Raw genomic sequence first — 21,755 nt, forward strand, 5'->3', positions numbered from 1 at the left:
ACTACATTTCTTTAATGTAACTTGCTGTTCTTAAGGGTCTACATCACAGACTGAGGTCTGGTAATGCCCTAATTCTTTCTGTTCTGGAAAGCTCAATAATATTCTAAAATACACCAAGCAAACCTGTTTCAGGAACCCAAGCATAGTGCCTGGGGAAAGTGCTGATAAACAGAGACAGTGAATTTCAATGCTGATGACCTTCCACCATGTAATACTGGCTACAGAGAGTCAAGCATAATCTGAGAAGCCAAATCATCTCAGAGAACACTCTCTTCCTGATCCAGAAAGGACCATTCTTCTTTCTCCACATGTCATCTTTTTGTATGCAGCGGATGTTAAACCTGTTTTCAAAAACAATAGATTTCTGGGTTTGGACTGAAAGACTTCCCACCATAGTCAGATTCTCTTCCATGGAAAAAAATAACATGCTACAATTCTGTCTTAGTGACCCTGCAAATAGGGAATTCTATAAAGTGAGGGCTAAATAGGGAATTCTATAAAGGTTTAAATTCCATATACAAACCCCCATTCATTCCAAGCTGCAACAGTTACCTACATTTACTCACACTGTTGCATCTAAGGGTTATTTTCTCAATTACTACTTAGGTCTTCATTCCAGACATAGGAATTTAAAACTTAATGTGGAACTACACTCATTCTCTGGCAATTCCAATTTATGGACACAGATATTTTGGCTAGACTGACCATCTGTGTAGCACAAGGCAAAGCCATTGCAGTCTGCAGCAAGAGCTGGTCCCTTTTGGCCATTCTCAGAGTAACCTCACCAACCTTCCCACTAAAATGAACCAAGGGGATCGGTCGTAAAACGGGTCGCGCCCATCATTGAAGAGGTCTGATCCCTCCTCAGTCCCAACGTCGGAGCCAGTGTCATCCACAAAGGCCTCATCATCAAAGTCCTCCATCTCATCCTGCTGCTCATCTGCCAGCTCAGTGATGTCGGAGTCGGCCGTGGAGAAAGTGGGGGAGGGCGTGCGATCGGCCAGGCGCTCGTTGACGCAGCCATGGAATATGGGGGAGCTGCACATCAGCGAACGGACAGCGATTAACAGGGTCAGCACACAGAACCTCACCAACAGCCCTTTGATGCCATCAGCACACAGACCCCTCCACAACGAGCAACGCCTTCCAACCACCTGCACTGCAACCAAACGGGAGCGAGGGCGCTGCCAACAAAGTCAGGGAAAAGAGTGCCCTTGAACGGAGCAGGAAGCAAATGAAAAAGGAACAGAAACATGGCTGAGCATACAGAACTGAGCATATAGAACTTGAGAGGACATCCATGTAACAGAGCTACATTTCTTATTTCCAACACAGCAGTTCTGCAAATAAAAATATTGTAAAGGCGCGGCCGACAGCAGGAAATATTAAAGAATCCCATCAGACACTTCCCTAAGGTATGACCAAACTATTTGAATCACACATAGGAGAGACTCTGGACCACTCTTCCAGTGTTCTTCATATTCTCACAGCTCTGCTCCAGTGACTTTAGATGGAACTTAGCCGGTTATATTATTTTAAAATAAATTTATAACTTACTAAATGCTCACTCAAAGCACATTCTACTACTAGACACCTGAACTGGCAACATTCTAAAGAGCATTTTCTACTCTTAAGTGTATTTAAAGTCTATTCCAAATCCCTGAAAGACAAGACCCAGCTGGCCCAGAGGCCACAGGGTTAATTCAGCCCTGCACGCTGAGCCCGAGCCGGCAGTGCAGCAGCACTGAGGCGCTGGCCGTACCTGCCCACGAGCTTGAACCAGTGGAAGCGGTCGTAGAAGGGGTCGCTGCCCGTCATGGAGCCCTCGGGCTCCTCCTGGCTGCCGGAGGCCACTTCCCCCGCCCGGTCGTACATCTCCCGCATCAGCTCCAGCCTCTGCCTGCAGAGACAGCAGCAGCAAAGGGCTCAGAGAGAGGGGGTAAGGAGGCAGAGAACACAAAGTGAGGTGTGAGCCTCACTGGCTTCACCTGTGCCAAGTTACACCTAAGAACAGAGGAGACCATGCCCTGAGTTTGGTGCTTCGCTAATTCCCCAAAATGTTTAGAGAGTCTGGTTGTCAGCTAAGCCCTCTAAGCACAAGGCAAGGTCACTGCAGAAGCTTACATAAATCTTGGATTTCAATACACTTCTAAATATTCCTCTTTCACATCTAATTCTGGCATATTTTTTGCTCCAATTTTTTTATCAGACCATGTTACTGAGTAACTTTGGCAGTTCTTTGCATTCCACCCCAGAAATGTTGGCATTTTGATTCCAAAGTGAACCAATTCCATTATAGACTCTAATTATCCATTTCTTTTATTGAAGAAAACAAGTGTTTCACACTACAAGATCCTTCGTCTAGAAGTTCTTAGTAGGAAAAAAATCTTTCAGTCAATATTTAGAGAATGGGGAAAAGAAATGTCATTTACATGTGACGAAAATAATTCAGATTGCAGTCAGAATTTGTGACAGAATGTGTGTAGCTTCCATAGAAATAAAATCTTCTTTACTTAAGATTTTTATGATAAATTATGTCATATACTGCCAGGTTATATAAAGCAGGTGGCAAGGAAATTATTACAGTGGAAGGACTGAAAAAAGTAATGCAGAGAGATGAGCTGTGATGAGTCTTATTACATTCAAAAGATAAAGTCTAACCTCAAATTACAAAAATTAGATGTGAAGCTAAGGTTAGAAGTTGGAGAAAAGTGCACTTGTTCAAACAATCTGAAAAGCTGGTATTTAGAACATCCCACACTGTCTAGAAAGTTTGGGAGGACACAGAGAAAAAACAGAAACCGATAAGGAACAGCGAGGGGAGAAATTTTGGAGTGCAGTTCCTAGGACACAGGGAATGCTGCTCTCTCTACTACTGACATACTTGAGCTTTTCCAAGGACCAGTAATGCGTCGCTCCGTTCTTCAGGTCCTGCACCTCCACGGCCACCACGGTGCGGGGGAACAGCCGGCGCTCCCGGCCCTTCTCCGGCTCGGCGGGCAGCAGCTCCGGAGGCAGGGGCGAGTACAGGGTGTCCGTGAGCAGGACAAACTGGAACTGCACCTGCAGGGCACACACAGCACCTGGGTCCTCAGCAGCCACGTGCTGCCGTGGCACATTCACTCACACAGAACCCAAAGCAAGGACTTGCAATTGTCTGAACCCTTTTACAGCCCAAATCAATAAGCAAGAGACATACAATTACAAGAAACTCAGAGCATTTACAGCAGGATTATACAGTCAAAACTGATGGGTCAGAAAACTCAAAAATTGGCTCTGCATGTCCCTACCTTTTTCTTTAACTCTACACTGATTGCATTGGCTTCCTTCAGATAAACTGCATTTCCCCAGAGCTGGTCCCTCAGTGAAGTGAACTGGTGGAATTTCCACTTCCTGAAAGCCCACTGGGCGAGCTCGAATTCATGGCGTGTCCAGGGCACTGGGAAGGGCAAAGAAACAGAAATGAAACAATGTGGCTTCCTCTCAAAACCATCATATGCAGTATCCCATACTCCTGCTGACTGTGCCATCAAGCTCTCAACATATTTTCTGGAAGAGCAGAAAACAAAATTCTATATTTTCATTATTCATCATGGAAAAACTGAACTCAAACTTCCTCAACATTAGCAGTGGAGATTAATGATCATGTAAATGAGATTTGGAACAGAGGAAACAATATTTTTTCTGCTCCTATTATTTTAAGTTATTTGGCAACTATTAAAGCCAAATGCTGAAAGAGTGGAATGAGAGCAAGTATAATGAGAGTAATAAATTATCTACTGTCCAGAAATGGAGTTATACAGACATGTCACAGCATTCTAAGAATTCCTAGCAAGGAGGAAAAGAGAAACTTCAAGACCAAAACAAGGAAACAAAGGCAACAGTGTTATTTTGTTTTAAGACATCTGAGCTTTGTTAGTGCCAGGAAGATTCCTTCAGGAGCACCAAATCAAAGCTTGGGGTAAAACTAATCTAGTTTGTGAAGCAGTTGTATTAGAAGATGTATGTCTACAGTTCATGTGGAATGTATTCTATAAATGGGTATTTGAAATCTTGATGCTGAGAGGATTACAGATCAAGAACTTGCAATGTTTTGCAGCTTTCCAAAGCAAGTTTTCTATCTATTACAAGAGATGATACAGCAGCTGTTCCTTTAGACTTGGTCATATCCAAATTATTTTTAGCTTCAGACTCACCTTCTTCCTCCTCCTCCTCCTCCTCCTCTGTTGTTTCAGCTGCCAAGGACCGTGTCTCTACCTGCTTCTGGAGGGCCTGCAGTTTGCTCTCATAGTCCTGTAGGGAGAGAGGAGATGCTGTGTAGGAGGACAGACAAGAGCAGGAGGAAGCTGAGAGACACCGAGAGCTCAGAGCGACAGGCACAGATCACACAGATCACACCTGAGAGGGCTCAGGCACTGCACTGGTGCCATCTCCCCTGCAAACAACACAGAGGCCAGCACAGGATGGAAGAGCTGGTCTCCAAAATCACCACATTTACATGTACACAGTGTCCAGAAGAGGGAAAGCTTTAGGATGTTCTTTTGTGGGGTTTTTGCTAAAGACAGGAAGAAGGGGATTTTATTTGGAGGCTGGCTGCTGCTTTCAGAGAGGTAGAAAAGAAGCAGAAATAGAGAAAAATGCAAAAATAAATTTGAAAGGGGAGGATTATTCACCTTCATTTTCTCAAACAGAAGGATTAACACCACCACTGATTTGCCTTTTTATAAAAAAAATTAATTTCAGATATTAGTGGGGGAAGCACTTTGTTTTCAATTAGGTTTTCCCCACAGCATGCAAGCACCACCCTCTCACGTGTATTTAAGGGATCAGAAGATAAAATACCACCATGGCCCTGGCAGAGAAGTCTGTGCAGTGCCTTCCCCACGAGGAACACTTCAGCAACAGCTTCTGGTACAACAGCATTTTCTTCCTGTTCAGACCTTATCGTACCTTGAAACAAATGCTACTTAAACCTAATGAGCCTTTTATTGTTTGCTGGCAAAACAAATACAAATTAGAACAGACTCTGTCACTGTGCTCTTGGTCTCAAAGCCTATCCCACGAGGGTATTTTATTTTTTTAAGATAAACCTTTAGCATATTATTACACAAATTAAACTGGTTTCTCAAGATTTTTATACAAGAGTTACAACAACAATTCACTAAGGGTGTTGTTGAGTTCTTAAGAATTCTTGAGGGCACTCATCTTGTATTCCATCCTTCTCTCTTCCACAGTTCCACATCCTAAAATTCTTCTCCAATGCCAGTTTGTAATAATAGGTTCTTAAGTCCAAGAGCTACAGAATAAAAGCTTTACATTTTCCTCTCATCCCACCTACAGAGCTGCATCACTTATCCACAATATGATGGTGTCAGCTTCAGCCAGGAAGGCTTTGGAAAATGAAAATGCAGCCATCATATGAAGGCCATAAGAAGTTCCATTTTTGCTCTCAGGGATATTGAATTCGTGGTATTCAAAATCCTGCACTTTCTAAGGGCACAGCTACCATTTGTTAATGCTATTTTCAGAAAATATTACTCATGAACCTGAAAGAATCTGAAGGTGTATCTCCTTTCCAAATAAGAGTCTAATTTCTTCTTGAATATTTAATTTGGCTAAAATGCTCCTTCTTAATTTGTTTCTGCTCCATTCACCCTAAGTTGGCTACTAACTTCCACAGGAAGTAACCTCAGCCCAGCAGTGTAAGTACTGCAAACAAAACAAATGCACATCCTTTCTTTTGATATTCATCCTGAAATTCTTACACTCACCAAAAATCTATTCTAAACTCCATGAAACTTCTCATAAAGTATCAGACTTATCTGCTCTTCTGAAATGCCCAGCATAATCCTGAACTATGTTTTTAACATAAAGTCACTTTTTTGATCTATTTCCCCCATTCCATGCAGATAATGAATGCTGTTACATTTGAAACTGAGATAGAACTGGTGAGATGCAAAGTGACACAAATAAGCTTCTCTCGCTTGCAGGGAAAGGCAAAATATTTTATTTTCCTGTAGTCTGAAGTCAATAATGTCATTTTGAGCAGCTGAATTGTAGAAATGGAAAGCTCTTCAAGTAGCACTTTAGTAGAATCTTTCCAGATTCTTTTGGAGAAACTGAAAAGCTGGAGAGGGAATGGGGGGTTGGGGGATACAAAAAAGACCCCAACCCACCAACAAACCCACACCCCATACACTCAAACTGGACACAGCTTTTTAAGACCAGACTGGAGCAGTTAAAGCAGAACAACTGAGATGTGATGTCTGCCCAGGTACTGCCATGTTTGAGTCTCCCCTGGATTTGAGGGGCACAGAAAAGTCCATTTCTTTTGCCTTCAATGAGCAAATGAAGGGAGAACAGCCAGCTCTGTGTTTTTTTCCAGAATTTAGATAGACAGCACACAGGATGGTACAATGGGACAGCACTGAAGATGGGAATGGTTTATAGCTCCTTGTGCTACAAAAAGCTCTTCTCTTCTTTTATATTGAATTTAAATAAGCTGTCTGAGATGGACACAAGCCTGCTTTGCTGCTTTCCACATAACTGCAGAAACACCAGAGTGGATGAACTTACAAGAATCAGACTGAGGAACAATTAAAGAAACCTTTATAACTCTGCTGGAACAAGCCCAACCCCAAGATAAATAAAAGCAGGACAAGCCTGCAGTCAAGTTTCATCTCCGTTTCACTGATACAAGTCTGACACTTACAAGAGTATTTCATAGTTTATTGAAAGAGCACTTGTTACAATACAAACCAGTTCTGCTTTTCACAAGGCAGATACTTGCTCTTAAGACAATCCAAAACAACAGACAGATCTGAAAATCCCATTTAGTTTAAAGGCAGCTCACTGCTTTCTTTACAGTACAAATAGTTACACAGCATAGATTTCTCATGTGGCAGCTCCTGAAGAGATTTAATGGGAAGTATCCAAGAAAAATTTCAACAAAAAACAAGTTTCAACATGTAAAGGACACAGTGAGGAAGATACTGAAACCATGCTGAATGTACTGATAAAAACAGCATCCTCTAATTTGACAGATCCCTAAATTCAGATTGCTTGAGGAAGGATGTTGGAGTCAGTGTGAGTGAGGAGCATTAGTGATGTGCATTTAATGCCACCCCCAAGTCCAGTGTCCCAGGGAGTCCTAGAGAAGCCATCCCAAAGGCACAGGTGGATCCAAGCCAGCTGCCAAGGCACAGCAGCACTTGGCAAAGGCAACTGAACTTAGTAAAAGGGCACTTCCACCATGGATGCCACATTTCCATCACCCTGAAAGCCTTTTCACACAGGCATCAATGGAAGCAGCTGTCTCACTGTTCATTAACTCCATTAACACAGGATTTGGAGTGAGAGCTGTGTGCATTTCTGAATAGTGCAAGGAGATCCACAGTTCTCACACTGCTTCCCTTATCAGATGAAGCACTGCACTGCAATTCATATCAAATTCTTAAATATCCTCCTAAAAGCCAGGAAAAAAGCTGTTTCCTTGGAGCAGACTGGGCTCCATTCTGACACTGACTGCCTTTTTCTGCTTTGTCAAATCATACAGCACAACAAGCAGGGCTGTTCTTCCAGTGCTGCACTAAAACAGTGGGGTGAGACAGACTGATGGCAACCACTGCCCACCAGCACCACCCAGGCATTTACAGAGAGTTCTTTTCTGAGTTTCAAGTGAAATAAGTTGGCACAAGCATTTTAGTGTTCAGCATTAAGGATCAAGCAGCAGTTTTAGTCTCGTGTCAGTGGTTGCATGGACTCAGAAGGACTCTGTGCTCAATCCCATGGTGATTCCATACAGCAGCACAATCCCCCAGAACACAGCCAGGAGATGGGACTGCTCTGGTCTCTGCCACCACCCACCCCCTGCAGGCTGCTGTGGCTGCCTATGTACTCCTAGGGAACTGAGAGCCTTTCCCCAAGCATGCATGCTCAACAGAGTCCAAGCCTTTCTGAGGATATAGAAGAACTCGTTATGCTTGACATGCACAAAACCAAAGTGCAATGCACTACTAAAACAGGATTCTAAAATAAAAACAACAGCAAAACATTACTTGCAGCCCAAACCTCATTTTTCAATTTGGACTCAAGCTCAAAGAAAGTATTGCTCATCTACAAGCCTTCTGTTCTTTAAGAATCAAGGCATTTTTGGAAGCAATGCTTTATTTCCTTTGTTCAAGTAGGCCAAAGCATGAGACAAATGCAAGTTACAAAGCCAGATCTGGACACAGAACTAAACCTGCCATAAAGAAAACTCCCAGTTTGTTCTTTTAGGAGTTGGAGGACTGACTTTGTATCTCCTTCAGCAGAGGCCACCATCCCATCAGTGATACATGTGCTGAGAATTAAGAGCTGACACTGGATTACTTGATATGTAAATAGCACGTGTGTTGCAACAGCCCCTACAACACACCCAGCTGAGGCAGGGGAGAAGTAGGATAGGACAAAAAATATGGGAAATAAGCTTAAGACACTTGCCACTCACCTACAGCTATGCTGAGCCACACACAAGTAACAATTACCAGTAGGGCTTATATTTTATAAAAAAATAAGCAACCTCAAGTAAATTCAGGATACTTGTGCAAAACAGCACAAATACACTGCAAAGCGGACCTACCTTACCAAATGTGGTAGAGCGTCCAATTTTGTTTTTAAAATTTTATTCAAGTTAAATTTAAAAGCAAAATAAGTCCTCAAATATTTCTATTGGCTTACAGTTAAGGCCACAGATTTTCCAAAGTAAGAGCAACTTTGTCTTGCACTTTTGGAAACTCAGAAAATAACCCAGCATCATTCAGGTTGGGACTCTCCAACTGCAACAAAACCTCAAAGCCTATTCCTCAATCACTAGTTCTTCAGTAATTTGCTTGGAACAATCTGAAGCAGGAATGGCAAGCCTTTGTGTTATGGCAAATTACCTGCAAGTGCAAACCCCTTCCGAGCAAAACAGACATGAAAGATTTCAACTCGCGTTTTGAGCGTGGGGAGAAGGAAAACTCATCTTACTTTCTCCTCAAAGCAACCTTCTCCTTTATTAAATGAGTCTTGAATTCTAGTTTAATCCAAGACCAGAGGCACTAACATGAGGTATCATAAAGATGAAACAGTTCAATTCTCCCATCTCACAGGAGAATTCATCCAAAAGTAGTGATTTATAAATCTTCCTAAGAATAACTATTTCAAGAACATCTCCCAGACTCATGCCTGAGAAAGCTGAAAACATAAAATAAAAGAATTAGCTTTTTGAGTGCACCAGAGTGTTGAAAAATCCTAGTTCCTTTCCACAGTCTCAGTATAATAATTAAAACCTATTATATTTAGAGATACAATGGGAATTAGAAAAAGCTTGTTTCCAAATAATTGCTTCAGCATTATATATATATTCTGACATAAAATTCCATTCAGGCTGGTTTAACTGTCACAGCAATTTCATACCAATATTTATGAACTTAAGCAGAAGGAGAAGAGACATCTACTCAGGGAGCGTGACCCAATATCTCTTCTTAATTTCTTTATAAAAAAGCCAACAACTTTTGGTTTATGGATTATTATTGCTATTAAAAATTGAGTTAAGAGTGGAAAATATTGTTCTGAAGAACCAGATCCATTTATAAACAGATGGTCAGTTTCCTTATTGCTAAGAAAAAGGTCACAAGAAACATTCAATGCTAGAAACTAAACTCCTCTTTTGATTGTCTACATAAAACACAGGAGGAAGGTAGCACTTGGTAAGTTCCAGACAATATTTTCAGCATTAGAAAAATACTTCAAGACACACACACACACAAAAAAAAAAAAACTCGGTAAATGAGCTAGAGGGAAGTTCTCCCCGCCACCTCCCTCCCTCCGACTCTTCTAGTCTATGAAAAAAGTTCTTACAATTTTTCAGAATATTCTTCCAGGGGATGCTGTTAAAACTGCAAGGAAAGTCTCATGCAAAGTGCCCGGGCCGCGGGGCCGGAGCCCGGCGCTTGTGCTGGGGCTGTCGGGCTGTGCCCGGCCCGAGCCGAGCCGCGGGCCCGAGCCGGGGCAGGCGGGCCCGGCCTGCCCGGGCCCTGCTCATACCGCGGTTTCCCTGCCCGCTTTCAGGTTGGGGGCCGAGAACTGGCGCCTCATGCGCGGGGGCGTCACGAACGGGCCGTGCTGGCCGGGCCGGTCCGTGTGTTTCGGGGCGCTGCCCTCGGCCCCGGGGCCGCCGTAGGGCTGGCGGTGCTGGTGCAGGTGGCGTTTCTGCTGGAAGCCCTGCGGCTCCGCGCTGTGCGGCGGCTCCGCGCCGTGCAGCGCCTCGGAGGAGCCCGAGGCCTGGCGCCGCAGCCCCTTCTGCGAGCCGCTGTTCAGGGAGTTGCTCCTCCAGCGCAGCTGCGGCTGCTGCTGGCTGCCGGGCTGAGGCGGCGGGCCCAGCTGCTGCCGGTTCACCTGGATGTTATCCTGGCTCCTCTGTGGCCCGTAAAGATTCCACAGCTGCTGCGGATCTTTAGAAGCGGCTTTGCTTTCTTTCTCTTTGCCTTCATCTTTGTTCTTATCGTCTTCTTTCGGAATTCTGACCTCAATAACTTCATCCTCGGTGATAATGATGTGGGTGCCTGGACTCCACGAGTTCCTGTGTTTGGGATTGCTTTTGAAAGGAAACCGGGGTTTGCGATTTTCAGGTGGAATAAACCGGTGAGGCATATTCTGTCGACGAAGCTGCTTTGCTATCTCCTGCTGCTGCAGATTTTTAAACCGAATCTGTTCTTGCCTCATCCAACGCAAACGCCCGCGTCTGAAAGCTGGATCACCTGCCATTAACTGAGACACACGCTCCTCCTTAGCAAGATCGTCATTCTCGCTTCTCTTTGCCTCATCTGTGGGCTTCTTATCCACATCCACTGCACTGGCAGAGTTCGCAGACTTAGCATTAGCTACAGTTGACTGAGTTTTGTCTGGAGACCCTATCAGGGGTAAAACCTTCTCCATTTTTAGCATTTTATTTCTGAGAACTTTGATCTCTTCATCCTTCATGTTGTTCTGCTTCTTCACTTCTTGCAGAATATCTTCCAATTTGTCTATGTGCACCTTTAGGTCATCCACATCAGTTATTCCTTTACCATTGGCCATTACATCTTCAATCTTTTCATCTCCAACTCCCACTGTATCCCAGACATCCCGAGCGACAGCTCGCCACGATTCGCGCTCATTTGGGTCTTTTTTCCCATACATGGCACAAAGCTCTTTCATTTTAACAATGGCCAGAGCCTCAATCTCCTGCCTACTGTGCCTGAAGTCATTGAGCGCTACCTCATAGCATATCTCCTTCACAGCCTGAATCTTTAGGTCTGAGATGGTGACCCATTTGGAGTCTTTGCTAAGGCGTCGCCGTTGGGGTATCTGGTACATTTTAATAGGTTCTCGTTTCTTCCCACTGCTGGGGAGGCCACACTTTTTTACAATGGTTTGGAGCTTGCTGGGGGGCAGCTTCTCTCTCAGGGAAGTGATCAGTCTCCAACTCTCCTCACACGATCTCTTGTCCGAATCATCCCCACTATCAGAGTCTGCATCCTTTGGAAAAACAAAAATCAAGAAGTGGCCCCAAAATAACCAAAATTAAAATTGTAAGAAAATGGAAAAGCTAAACAAGAAGTAGCAGGCAAAGAAAACTAAATCAAAAATCAAAATAGAACAAGTGATAAGGAGGTCCCTGAAGACTGAGTGTTAGGGCATTAAAATGCATCTTCAAGAGTCATGGACTGTCAAAATTGGAGCTCTTCACTAAATAAAGATTAACATTATATTTAAGTCTTGTCATCTCATAATAGCTGATAATCTGAACTCTTCCCTCCCAAACCCTTCCAAAGTCTTTAAATAGACCGACTAAAACCAAGTTCCTGGTTTTAAATCTTAGGACCAAGTGTAAACTGCACTTCACACATGCTACAAAGACATGCAAATCCCCACCACACACATTTGCCTTGGTGACTGCTGTTGCTTCTTTCAGCAAATCCTCCCCAGGAAGGTGAGCACAACAGCCATAGAAGATGTCATGAGCAGCCAGAGTAAGTCGGGTTAACACTGGTTAGTAACGTTGCACGTGGTTGCAGGGATGCTCAAGTTTAGAATCCATTTCACTACAACAGCAGCCAGAGAAGTGTTAGACGATAAGAAAAAATGAAACAGAAGCAGCCGAAAGGTTCAATGTTAAAAGGACTGTAAGTGCCACTATGACAGACGAAGACAGTGGTTCATACTCCAAGACTTGCTACAAGCTAGAAGGATATCCAGAATCAGAGTTTCAGAGCTGGGTTGTGGTTTGTTTGTTTGACTTTTTTTTCCATTTGGCACCTTGTTGCTTAGTTTAAAGAAAAAAAACCATTATCAGTCTTGTCTGTCCGAAGAATGAGTTTCAGCAGAATGCAGAGTAATGACTTTCTGGTTTTAATTGTTTTAATACAAATTTTCTACTTGATATCCTTGATTTGTCTTCTTTTCAAAACCTAGAGCCTGGAGCTTCCACACACTTGCTAACCATTATGCGCTTTGCTTCTTCATTACAAGTTTTCCACCTTTTGCTAAATGATTTTTAATGAGCAGTGCCTCAGGTTTCCATATGCTAGGAATGTCTGTTCAGATAAACTGCCACCCCAAGTTAAGGATATCCATCATTGCTTACTGCAACCAGGAATTAAAACAGACCACTTTTCTTTAAAGGCTGGTTAAGACATCTCTTTAACAAGCAAGAAGTCCTGTGTATTACTGTGATCCAAACACCTTCAACGCAGCTCTCAGTGTCTAATGCAGCTCTAACTAACATCCCTGTATTCCACATGGAGATTTGGAACAGATGAGAAACCAGGAACAGTAACAGACACTTACTCTAAAACCAAAGGAAACCCAGGTCATTGAGCCAGCACCAGATTCACATTATTGAGCTTCTTGTGACTTGATGTAGTTTTAAGAACAGTACTAGAGAACCAACTTCTAGTTTAGGTCAAAATGTAAGCAAAACACTGGTTTAGAAACTCTGTGTGAGTTTACAGCTGACAAAAGTTGTGGCCTAAGGAAACAGCATCTGGCAAACTGCACACTGCAGTGGCAACCAAGGTTTCCCTGGAGGAAGCCCCAGTGTAGCTGGGCCACTCAGGGACACAACCAGGAAGGCAAAACGTGAACTACTCCAACATTAAGTCACAAGTTCCACAGGACCCTGAGAGTTACAAAACTACCATAGAACTACTAATGGGTAAAGCATGTCTTCGTGTCAAAAGATGATGAAGGGACACTGAGTCATGGCCCTGTGCACTCAGAGGTTACCAGACCAATTAGTGAAGCTATAATCAGAATTCCAATATCAACTGGCCACTGCAGAGGCATTATGACCACTTTAGCTCTATTACACACATTTTCACAATCAATTTGTAAAATGGAGAACAACTACTTCTACTCCCTAGTAATACTAGCAAGTCAAAGGTATTTTAGATGGCAATTTTGAGGGACAAGAGCTATTGTTTATTTTTTTGTACAGCACATCTAACAAATGAACATCCAGACTGGTTGGAATCTCAACATAAATACAAAACAATCTGGTAAACAGGATTAACTGGCTTCTTACATCTGGGGTTATACTCCAGTTTAGACAAGAATATTTATATCTCAGTATCAGTCTTACACAGCAGTAAGTTAGAGAACCTGTTACTGCAGCTGGCTGTGGCAGCCATGTAAACACTTTCAAGGCACACAAGCTGAAATGCATTCCCAGATTTCCCACTCTTTATTCAGCTATGGCTGCAGGGATGCACTAATCCTGTCCACCCCAGGCTCTGCACACAGCAACACAGAAATCATGGCTGTGTCAGCAAGCTCTGCTGTCACCTGAAATATTCCTATGGAGCACTGTGGTAAGCAGGGCACTGCTCCCTGACCAAGGATCACATTTGATATGATCCCTTACAATAGGACAGGTGTGCTTCAAGAACTCCTGAGGAGTGTAGGCTCCACCTGTGTCCATTAACCGAAACCAGCAAGAACAAAACAAACTTGAAGAAACCAGCATCTTTATTATATTAACCACTCCACTCTCTAAAGAATTTCCCCTTAATCTGAAGTATTTGGGGAAATAAATTCCCTTCACAACACTTTATAAATGCAGCCTTATTGGAATGAACTTCCCAGACAGCCAATTTCACATCTTTAATTCATACAAAAGCTTAGCTTGTGCCAGTCAGCTAAAATTTAGGGGAGGGAATTCCATTACTTGCATCTCATTTGACACGTTGCCAAAAGTTACTCAATACTCAAACTATTTTTATTTTCACATTTTTACTGTGCTATTATTTTTGCTACCCAAATTTTAACTATAAAATTCCAGAGATAAAACATGATATTAGTCACATTTAAGCTTCTTTTCTGAACTAATAGTTGCCTTGGTCAAAGTCTACAGCCACTCCATCCAAGAAATGAGCCCCTTGTGATGAAATAATTAGAGATGCAGAAGTCTCTAAGTGTGTAATAGGAATTTAAAAAAATTATGTAGCTTCTTCCTATGGAAGCCACGGTACTTTGCTCCATTCTGGCTTGGGAAGAAGGGCAGGAGCTTTACAGTGCAAAGCCCAGCATGCATTTACCCCACAGTCTCCATCTCATACTACAGACATGAATCGTGAGTTTGAAATTTTTATCAGAATTCTGACCCAACTACATTTGTGTTCTGGCTAAAGACAACCAGCTAAAGCAGGATCAGGAGACTCAGGTTTCTTAGGGAAATCTAGACTTCATTCCTGGGTTTGGTCTTGTTTTCCAAATTCACAGGGTGCTTGAAGACTGCATGGATTTCTATTTGCAATGCACTTCAGAGGTATTTGTTGTGAGAAGACCCAAGTCTTCCTATATCAGACTTAATTTATCAGACTTCCTATTTGACAAATACGTGGAGTGCTGGAACTCCCAGTGCTCTGAATGAGTTAACACACTGCTCCCTACTCAGATCCCCACCACTGGCTTGTGCACCACCAAGAGCCTCACGAGGAACTCCATGCAGGGGAGGGAGAAGGGTTAAAACATGCACAATGCAGCAACATTTTCAGACGTCATTCAAAAACTAAACCTAGTGTATCAATGTTCTAGAAATCTCTTTGGCAGCACAAAATTAGTATGTTCTGGTGATCCAAGACAAAAATAAAGGCAAACATCCCAAGGAGTAGCTGTTTAGACTACTGAAAAGGAACTTCAAAAAACACAGAGCACAAAAATGCCCTTCTTTCAGGTTAACTTGCAAGAAATCCAATCTATCCCAACAAGAATTGATTAAAGCCTCTTTACTGTCAATCACAATCTCCGAATTAACCTGAAGGAGCTCACTCACACTGCTAATAATTCACTGGAGACACAAAGAATTTGAAAGCAAAGGGAGAACTGCATTGTGCAGACAACCCAAGCAGGTTTCCTAAACTTTCAGATAAGCAAGGACAGGAATTACTGTTTGCCAAAGGCAGTTAATCAGGAGCAAGGACACATACCAGTCTTTGCTGCTCCAACAAGAGATCAGCTTCCTCCTTCTCTTTCTTATATAAGATCTCCATTTCTTGTAATCTGAAGATGAACAGAAGAACAGAAGTGGTCAGAGGTCATTAGTTTCCTGTTGGTGTTACTCTACATGCACAGTCTCCTGAATTACAGTTCCATGAGTAGAAGGCATTGTCCTTAAAAGGAACTGTTCTCTGGCTGTTCAGGGTTTCTGAAGTGAAACCCTGCAAGCTGCTTTTCAGCCTTTACCAAAAGCTCTGCAGCATTAGTGGCCAGTGCTTGCCTGTGATTTTCAAAGGAGCTGGAGCACTGAAACACTACAGTAACATAAGAGGAAGCTTTCTGAACTTCCACAAGAGGTAGCACAGATGCTGTGAACCCAGTAACCTACTGCTGACTCTTCCTTCTTTCAGGTCAAAATTTTAAGTTATTTTATTACCTTTTCTCCATCTCTTGCTTCATGTCAATGCCCTGCTTCTCCAGAAGCTCCCTCTGAGCAAATGTCCAGTCAACTGGCTCTGAGGGAGTCTCAGCTGATGGTGTTTTCTCTCTTTCTGCTCGTGCTTGCTCTGGGTGGTTGAATCTGAAGACATGATTTTTCCCCATGATGATACGATTTCCTAGGAATAGGAACAGAAAACTGCAGCTGACAGAAGGATGGTACCAAGTTCTATTTAAAAGATAAAGGTGACACTGCCCCTGAACAGCACCAAGCATTCCCCACATATGATGTCAATGTCACATACAGAGAGTCTAAAAAAAAATCTGTGGTAACATTTCTTACCTGAGCGCAACTGCACAGGCTGTACAACCCTCTTGCCATTCACGTAGGTTTCTGATCGTTCACAAGGCTCCAAAGTAACAATAACTACAAAGAAAACATTGATGAGTGAGATTTTAGAGAGTCCTGAAGAGGAGCAGAAGTGTGCAAGCCCCAGAGGCCTCTCATTTGCTGCCTATGTTCATACTAACACCAAAGAAGTCACTCACCCCTGGATGTCATGCTACTTAAAAATAACGACCCAAGAGGAAATCAGTAGTACTGACTTCTCCACCTACTGCAGCTGGAAACTACTTTTTTTTCATGTTTATAGTTAACCAGGTCAGAATTTAACTGTTACACTGGCTGCAGCCTACAATTTGAAGCTATTATCACCTAAACAAATTTGATTTTCTTTCCCTAACACTCAAGAAATCAAGTCAAAACTGATCCTTTTCTTGAGGTCAGAAAACTTCCAGATGAGGGGATTCCCTGGGCAGCCAGGGAGCCTGAGGAGGAGCAGAGCTTCACCTTCGCCGTTGTTGTTCCTCTCGCTGCGGAAGACGCAGTGCTCCTCCTTGATGTGAGCCCCGCTCAGCACGATGTCCTGGCGCCGCTCCGCGTCGGCCTGGCCAACCCTGCAGCCAACAGAGGGGCATCAACAGCAAACCAGACACCTCCTGCAGCTCTGCACTGGACAGCACTGCCCACAAACACCCAGGAAAAGTCTGAGCTAGTAAGATTACCCTTCAAATGGAAAGGGTGGGAGCAGTGCTGAATTGTGCACTGCAGAGAACCTGCCTGCTCTGCCATGAACTGCAGGATGACAAGAAAAGCTTTCCCTCCCTTAAAGCATGTCACTTGGAGAACTGTGAAATGCCTCTGGGTTTAATGCAATTCCTTCCCTCTTGTGGAGCCCTTCCCTTTTAGAAAGGGATGCAAGGTGGGGGGAGCCCAACAAGAACCTCAGTGCTGTGTTCCAGCCGGCAGACAGGGACCATCCCTCCCACCAATCGCCTTCTGCACTCAAACAAAGGAGCACAAATGGCTCAGGAGGCTCCTGCTGAATAATTTGATGCCACAAGCAGTTTCATCAGCATCCAGACAGAGAGGTTGGCTGCACCCCTGGAGCACAAAGATGTACGTCCATTCCAAACCCAAGTGTTTGAGCAATTCTGGGTACAGACAACTTAATTTCCAATCCTAGTGTTTATGAACTTGCTCTACTTATTAATTTACACATTTCTGATGCCAATGAGCTAGGCTCAATACTTATAATGACTTCTTAAGCCCCAGGCTATTCCAGCTGTCATTCTCTGCTGAATTCTCTACACTTGGACACTCCTCTTGGTGGGCTTAATGCACCTTAGAGTAGAGTACCATATGCCAGCCCCTGTCATGTACTCTCTTCCATTTGCTCCCCAGGAATATACAAATTAAGCAAGCAAACACAGCTTGGTGCTCAAAAAAAAAAATAAAGATCACCTCTCTCCTTCCAGCTGTTTTGAAAATAAATTTTGGAACAAAATCAATTTTTAATTTGAAGTCTGGCGATTCAATTTTATCTCATATCTGTGAATGCAGAACCCATTAAATATGTACTGGCACGAATAACAATTTATTTAAACAATCAAGCTAACATTCAGCCATATTCCAGTTGCTATGGTTTTCAATCCTGCACCCATCAAAATCTCTCATGCCCTTCCAGTAAGTTTTACTACAAACTTAAGAGGGGATGTCATGCTTTCTTTTACTGCCCAGAACAATTTCTTAAAGCTGAGTGACTGCACATGTAACTTTTTGTTAGTTGGTGTTTTTACTTTTTGTTAGTTGGTGTTTTTAAACACCAAGTCAACTTAAAAGAAGTTGCATTTCTGCACTTTTTTCCACCTACACAATCTCATGTTTCATTTGTAGCTGCAACTTGAACAGCTCAAGGCACCAGGATTATTTCAACTCACGGTGTCTCCAGCTTGGGGATTTAAGCAAGCAGAGAAGGCAACTCCAGTGTGTCAGCACCAACTCTCACCTTGTGATGCCATCTTTGATGTAGTACAGCAGACATTCAGACATGAGTGGATCTTCATTAAGATTTACAAGATGAGGAGTCTGAAAGAACAAAAAGGAAAAGTTAATTAAGAACTGAGGTTCTGCTTTCAGGCTCCTTCCTGCAGCTCTGGAGGGTGTGCTTTAATCCAGCAGTTTTGCCACGTGTATCGAGATTATTCCATAATGGATTTTTTCAAACACAACCTCCTAAAGTATTGCAAAGCACCACAAAGTACCAGTGAAATACAGATTGCTTAGTTATCCAAAATATCAGTCCATGGAAGGAAGAAAAGCTTCAGCTGGAGAACAAGAAGTCCTTATAAAGTCTCTGTAAACTTTGATAAGGGAAGTCCAAGAGCAGAAAATGTTGCTTCAGTGAAATTTTGAAACTGATATGGAATCAACTTTGACTTTTCTTGGGCACAGGTCGGGTGCTTATTTGGCAAAGTCTGTTAAAATCAAAACAAAATCTAAAACTACCAGTACTCTCTGATACCAACAGCTAAGAAGCTCTTCATCTAAACTTCTTCTAAATTTAAATCCACTACAGTTACTAAACCAACCTTCTTTGGTGAAAAAACCCCATTGGAATCAGCAAACAAGTCACAAGGCCTTGGTGTGAAAATCTAGCCAGTGAGAGGGCAGTAAGCACAAGCACAAAAGAAAAGGCAAAAATGGTTAAACAGAAGTAAAGCAGAAGGATGATAAAAGAGAAACAAAACTGTTAATAAGCCACTTGTCCCTTTGTTACCCTCAAACAGAATAGATTTAGGAAGAATAAATAAATTTGGCTCAGATTCCTTATTAACACTATTTCCATCAACTTATCTTAAATGCAAAAAAGTTTACTTATGAGAGCTTTTAACAGCATGATATTTACAGAAGCTCAAAAATTACTGGACAGTCACGATGAATTTGTTTTTGAACGAAGGTCTCTGATTGTCAATTGCCCAATGGAAGATTTAATTATAAGGACAGAAAGGGGGAGAAAAAATACAGCATTTTCACCCCTAAAAATCCAGGGGTGACCCAAAGCTGCAGCTGAAGATGTTCACGCTGCCACTGCTGTTCAGTGCACAAATCAGCACTTGGAGCTCTTCAAAGCTCTTCAGTCAAGAGAAAAATGGAGAGAAACCAAATCCCAGACACAGTCATCTGCTGGGACACCACCACAACTTGAATACTTTGTAAGAAATAAAGCTCCACAGCTTGAGAGATGATGCTGGCACACGCAGCTGTTGACTCTTTGCATATGATGAGATCCACACTGGTGCCTCAGAAGGGTAAAGTCTTTGTACAGAACACTTCACATTTCCTAGCTAAGCTCTCATCTCCTACATTTTCACAACCACCACAGTTACTAGAGGGACAGCTCATGAACTGCAAGGACAGCAAGGAACAGAAGCAGACAGGACTGGGTTGGGAGTTTCACTTCTCCTAATAAATCCTACAGAGGTAAAAATAAATACTATCTATTACCCAAGCATCTACTTTATCCAGGTGGCATTTATACACAAACCTGATCAGCTGAAAATGCACCAAAAGAATCATCAAAAAGAGCTGATGGCCTCTGAGGAAAAATCTAAAAGGAGATGAGGATCCATAACGTAAGAGGAAGAAATGTAAAGAACACTCAATGAATCTGCCTCTTTACAAACCCCAGGCACTCCTGGAGTAGCTGCTAAAAGCAAGGTGGAGTTCTACCAACTCCAAGCATTGCAGACTAACACTATTCTAAGTGAAGGATTAAACATTTTAACCAATTCTGGGGTTCTGCATTTCTGTGCAGTGCCTCTGAAGAGGTCCCTGCTTAACCCCAGATCAAGTTTACTACACACTTGCACACTAAAATATTTCCCATGCTGCTTGTTCAAAGATTTTTAAGATAAAAGAAAGTAAGTTTTTTTCCTTGTACTTCTTTTATAATTCTGCTTTACCTGCAGAGACAGGTTCTTTGCTAACCTAATTATTTTACACTTACAGCACTGATTTATGCCCTTTTCCTGCACAGTTCTGCTTCTTTCTGATTTCAGAAAATAGAACTAATGGCAAGTATTGAATTAAATATTCCCCTGCATCCCCTGTGTTCACTGGTTCATTAGATCACTATCTTTTTTTCCAAGGGGAAGAAGGATTAACAAAAAATTCAAGGAGGAGCACCTAAACAAGCCTTAAATCTCCTCAAAGAAGAACAGGTAGAGCACACAAAGGTCACACACAGCTACTGCAGAAAATGGCAACAGAATTAAGACACGGCACCTTCTGATGTGCCACTGAATCAAGACACAGAAGGAGCTGCTTCTCCTTGCAGCACAGCATCTTCTAAAGGAAAATCCAAATCAGCTCAGCTCTTATCACCCTCCTCCCACGTCAATGAGCTTTTTGGAAACATCATGCAAGAGTTAACAATTTCCTTTACCTTTTTGGGTGAGAAGACTCCCAGTGTTCCTCCATCTTCCCGAATGGCAACGCCCATTTCTGCCAACAATGCCTCCCTGATTGAGAAGAACAAGATATTGCCCCCATTTTAGGCTTCAACTAAGGTCTAATGAAAGCCAGGTAATTACTGGATTAGACTTTGAACCAGCCTACCCAGGACTGTAACCACCTCAGGGCACAGCAGGGCAAGTTGGTAAACTTTTAGTCCAGAGTGGCCTATGGAACAGCAACTTTAACTGTGACAAACCCAGGAAAGAGCAGGACTTTCCCCTGCTGTTCTACCTCTAACACAAGGGCCAGCAGAACCATCCCTAGCACCATTCTCCAGTGCTTTGAACAGGGTAACCTTCTCCATTTTCCACTCTCCAGAGACCATCCATATTGCAGCACTTTCCATTCCTGACCTTTCCATCCTAATGGCCTCTGTTTTCCTCAGTTTCTCCTCCCATGTTTCATTCAGCTCTGCAATGATCTTCTCAGACTCCTGTGTGAAAATACCAAAAGATGTTTTACAATTCTTTCCAAAGTTCTTCACATACACAAAGCAATTGAAGTCTGTGCTCTGTTTAGGCCTCAAATTAATTTCACATATAAAAAGCATTCTTAGCACCTTAAAACTCTTACTTTTTTCCCTTAAAAGGGTAGGAAGTCCTGAAGGCAAGCTGAGGAGAAAAGATGACTTCATATCTAACCACAGTCACTTTATTTTGAACCACTAAACTCATTTTCCTTTTTTTAAAAAAAATTTGATTTACAGACATGATTCAGTAGCTGAATGCCAAGGAAATGCAGAGACCACACTGTTACTGCCATGGCAACAGAGGGTTTCCAATAGGAAAGGGAAATGCAGAGTGTGCTCAGCCCTGTGGCAGTGTCTGATGGCAAACATGAGAATGTTGCAGAGACTCAACACAGCCAACTCTCCCCATTCCTCCACCCATGGACATTGGGGGGGCTTGCATAAAAATCAAGAAATACTTCACTGTGGTGCACTTTGCTGTGGTTTAAT

At 42.7% G+C, this 21,755-nt stretch overlaps 1 protein-coding gene across 11 annotated transcripts in view; it reads right to left on the minus strand.

Moving 5' to 3' along the window:
- The window catches only part of KIF1B (kinesin family member 1B), a 78,215-nt gene that overhangs the window by 27,680 nt on the left and 28,780 nt on the right, over window positions 1–21,755 (minus strand). For 6 of the 11 annotated variants that reach the window (XM_077190118.1, XM_077190114.1, XM_077190117.1 and 3 more), the window contains 12 exons: window positions 21,151–21,230; window positions 20,727–20,802; window positions 18,288–18,367; window positions 16,790–16,896; window positions 16,283–16,366; window positions 15,938–16,118; window positions 15,492–15,564; window positions 4,197–4,293; window positions 3,291–3,439; window positions 2,885–3,063; window positions 1,763–1,900; window positions 790–1,038 (listed from right to left, as the gene is read on the minus strand). In XM_077190118.1, coding sequence (XP_077046233.1) covers window positions 790–1,038; window positions 1,763–1,900; window positions 2,885–3,063; window positions 3,291–3,439; window positions 4,197–4,293; window positions 15,492–15,564; window positions 15,938–16,118; window positions 16,283–16,366; window positions 16,790–16,896; window positions 18,288–18,367; window positions 20,727–20,802; window positions 21,151–21,230 — 1,493 coding nt within the window. Of the gene's footprint in view, window positions 1–789; window positions 1,039–1,762; window positions 1,901–2,884; window positions 3,064–3,290; window positions 3,440–4,196; window positions 4,294–6,708; window positions 11,542–15,491; window positions 15,565–15,937; window positions 16,119–16,282; window positions 16,367–16,789; window positions 16,897–18,287; window positions 18,368–20,726; window positions 20,803–21,150; window positions 21,231–21,755 lie in introns of those variants that run through there. The other 5 variants (XM_077190121.1, XM_077190120.1, XM_077190119.1 and 2 more) reach the window with 3 other exon arrangements.

This window comes from Agelaius phoeniceus, chromosome 24 (assembly GCF_051311805.1).
Source record: "Agelaius phoeniceus isolate bAgePho1 chromosome 24, bAgePho1.hap1, whole genome shotgun sequence".
NCBI classification, from domain to species: Eukaryota; Metazoa; Chordata; class Aves; order Passeriformes; family Icteridae; genus Agelaius; species Agelaius phoeniceus.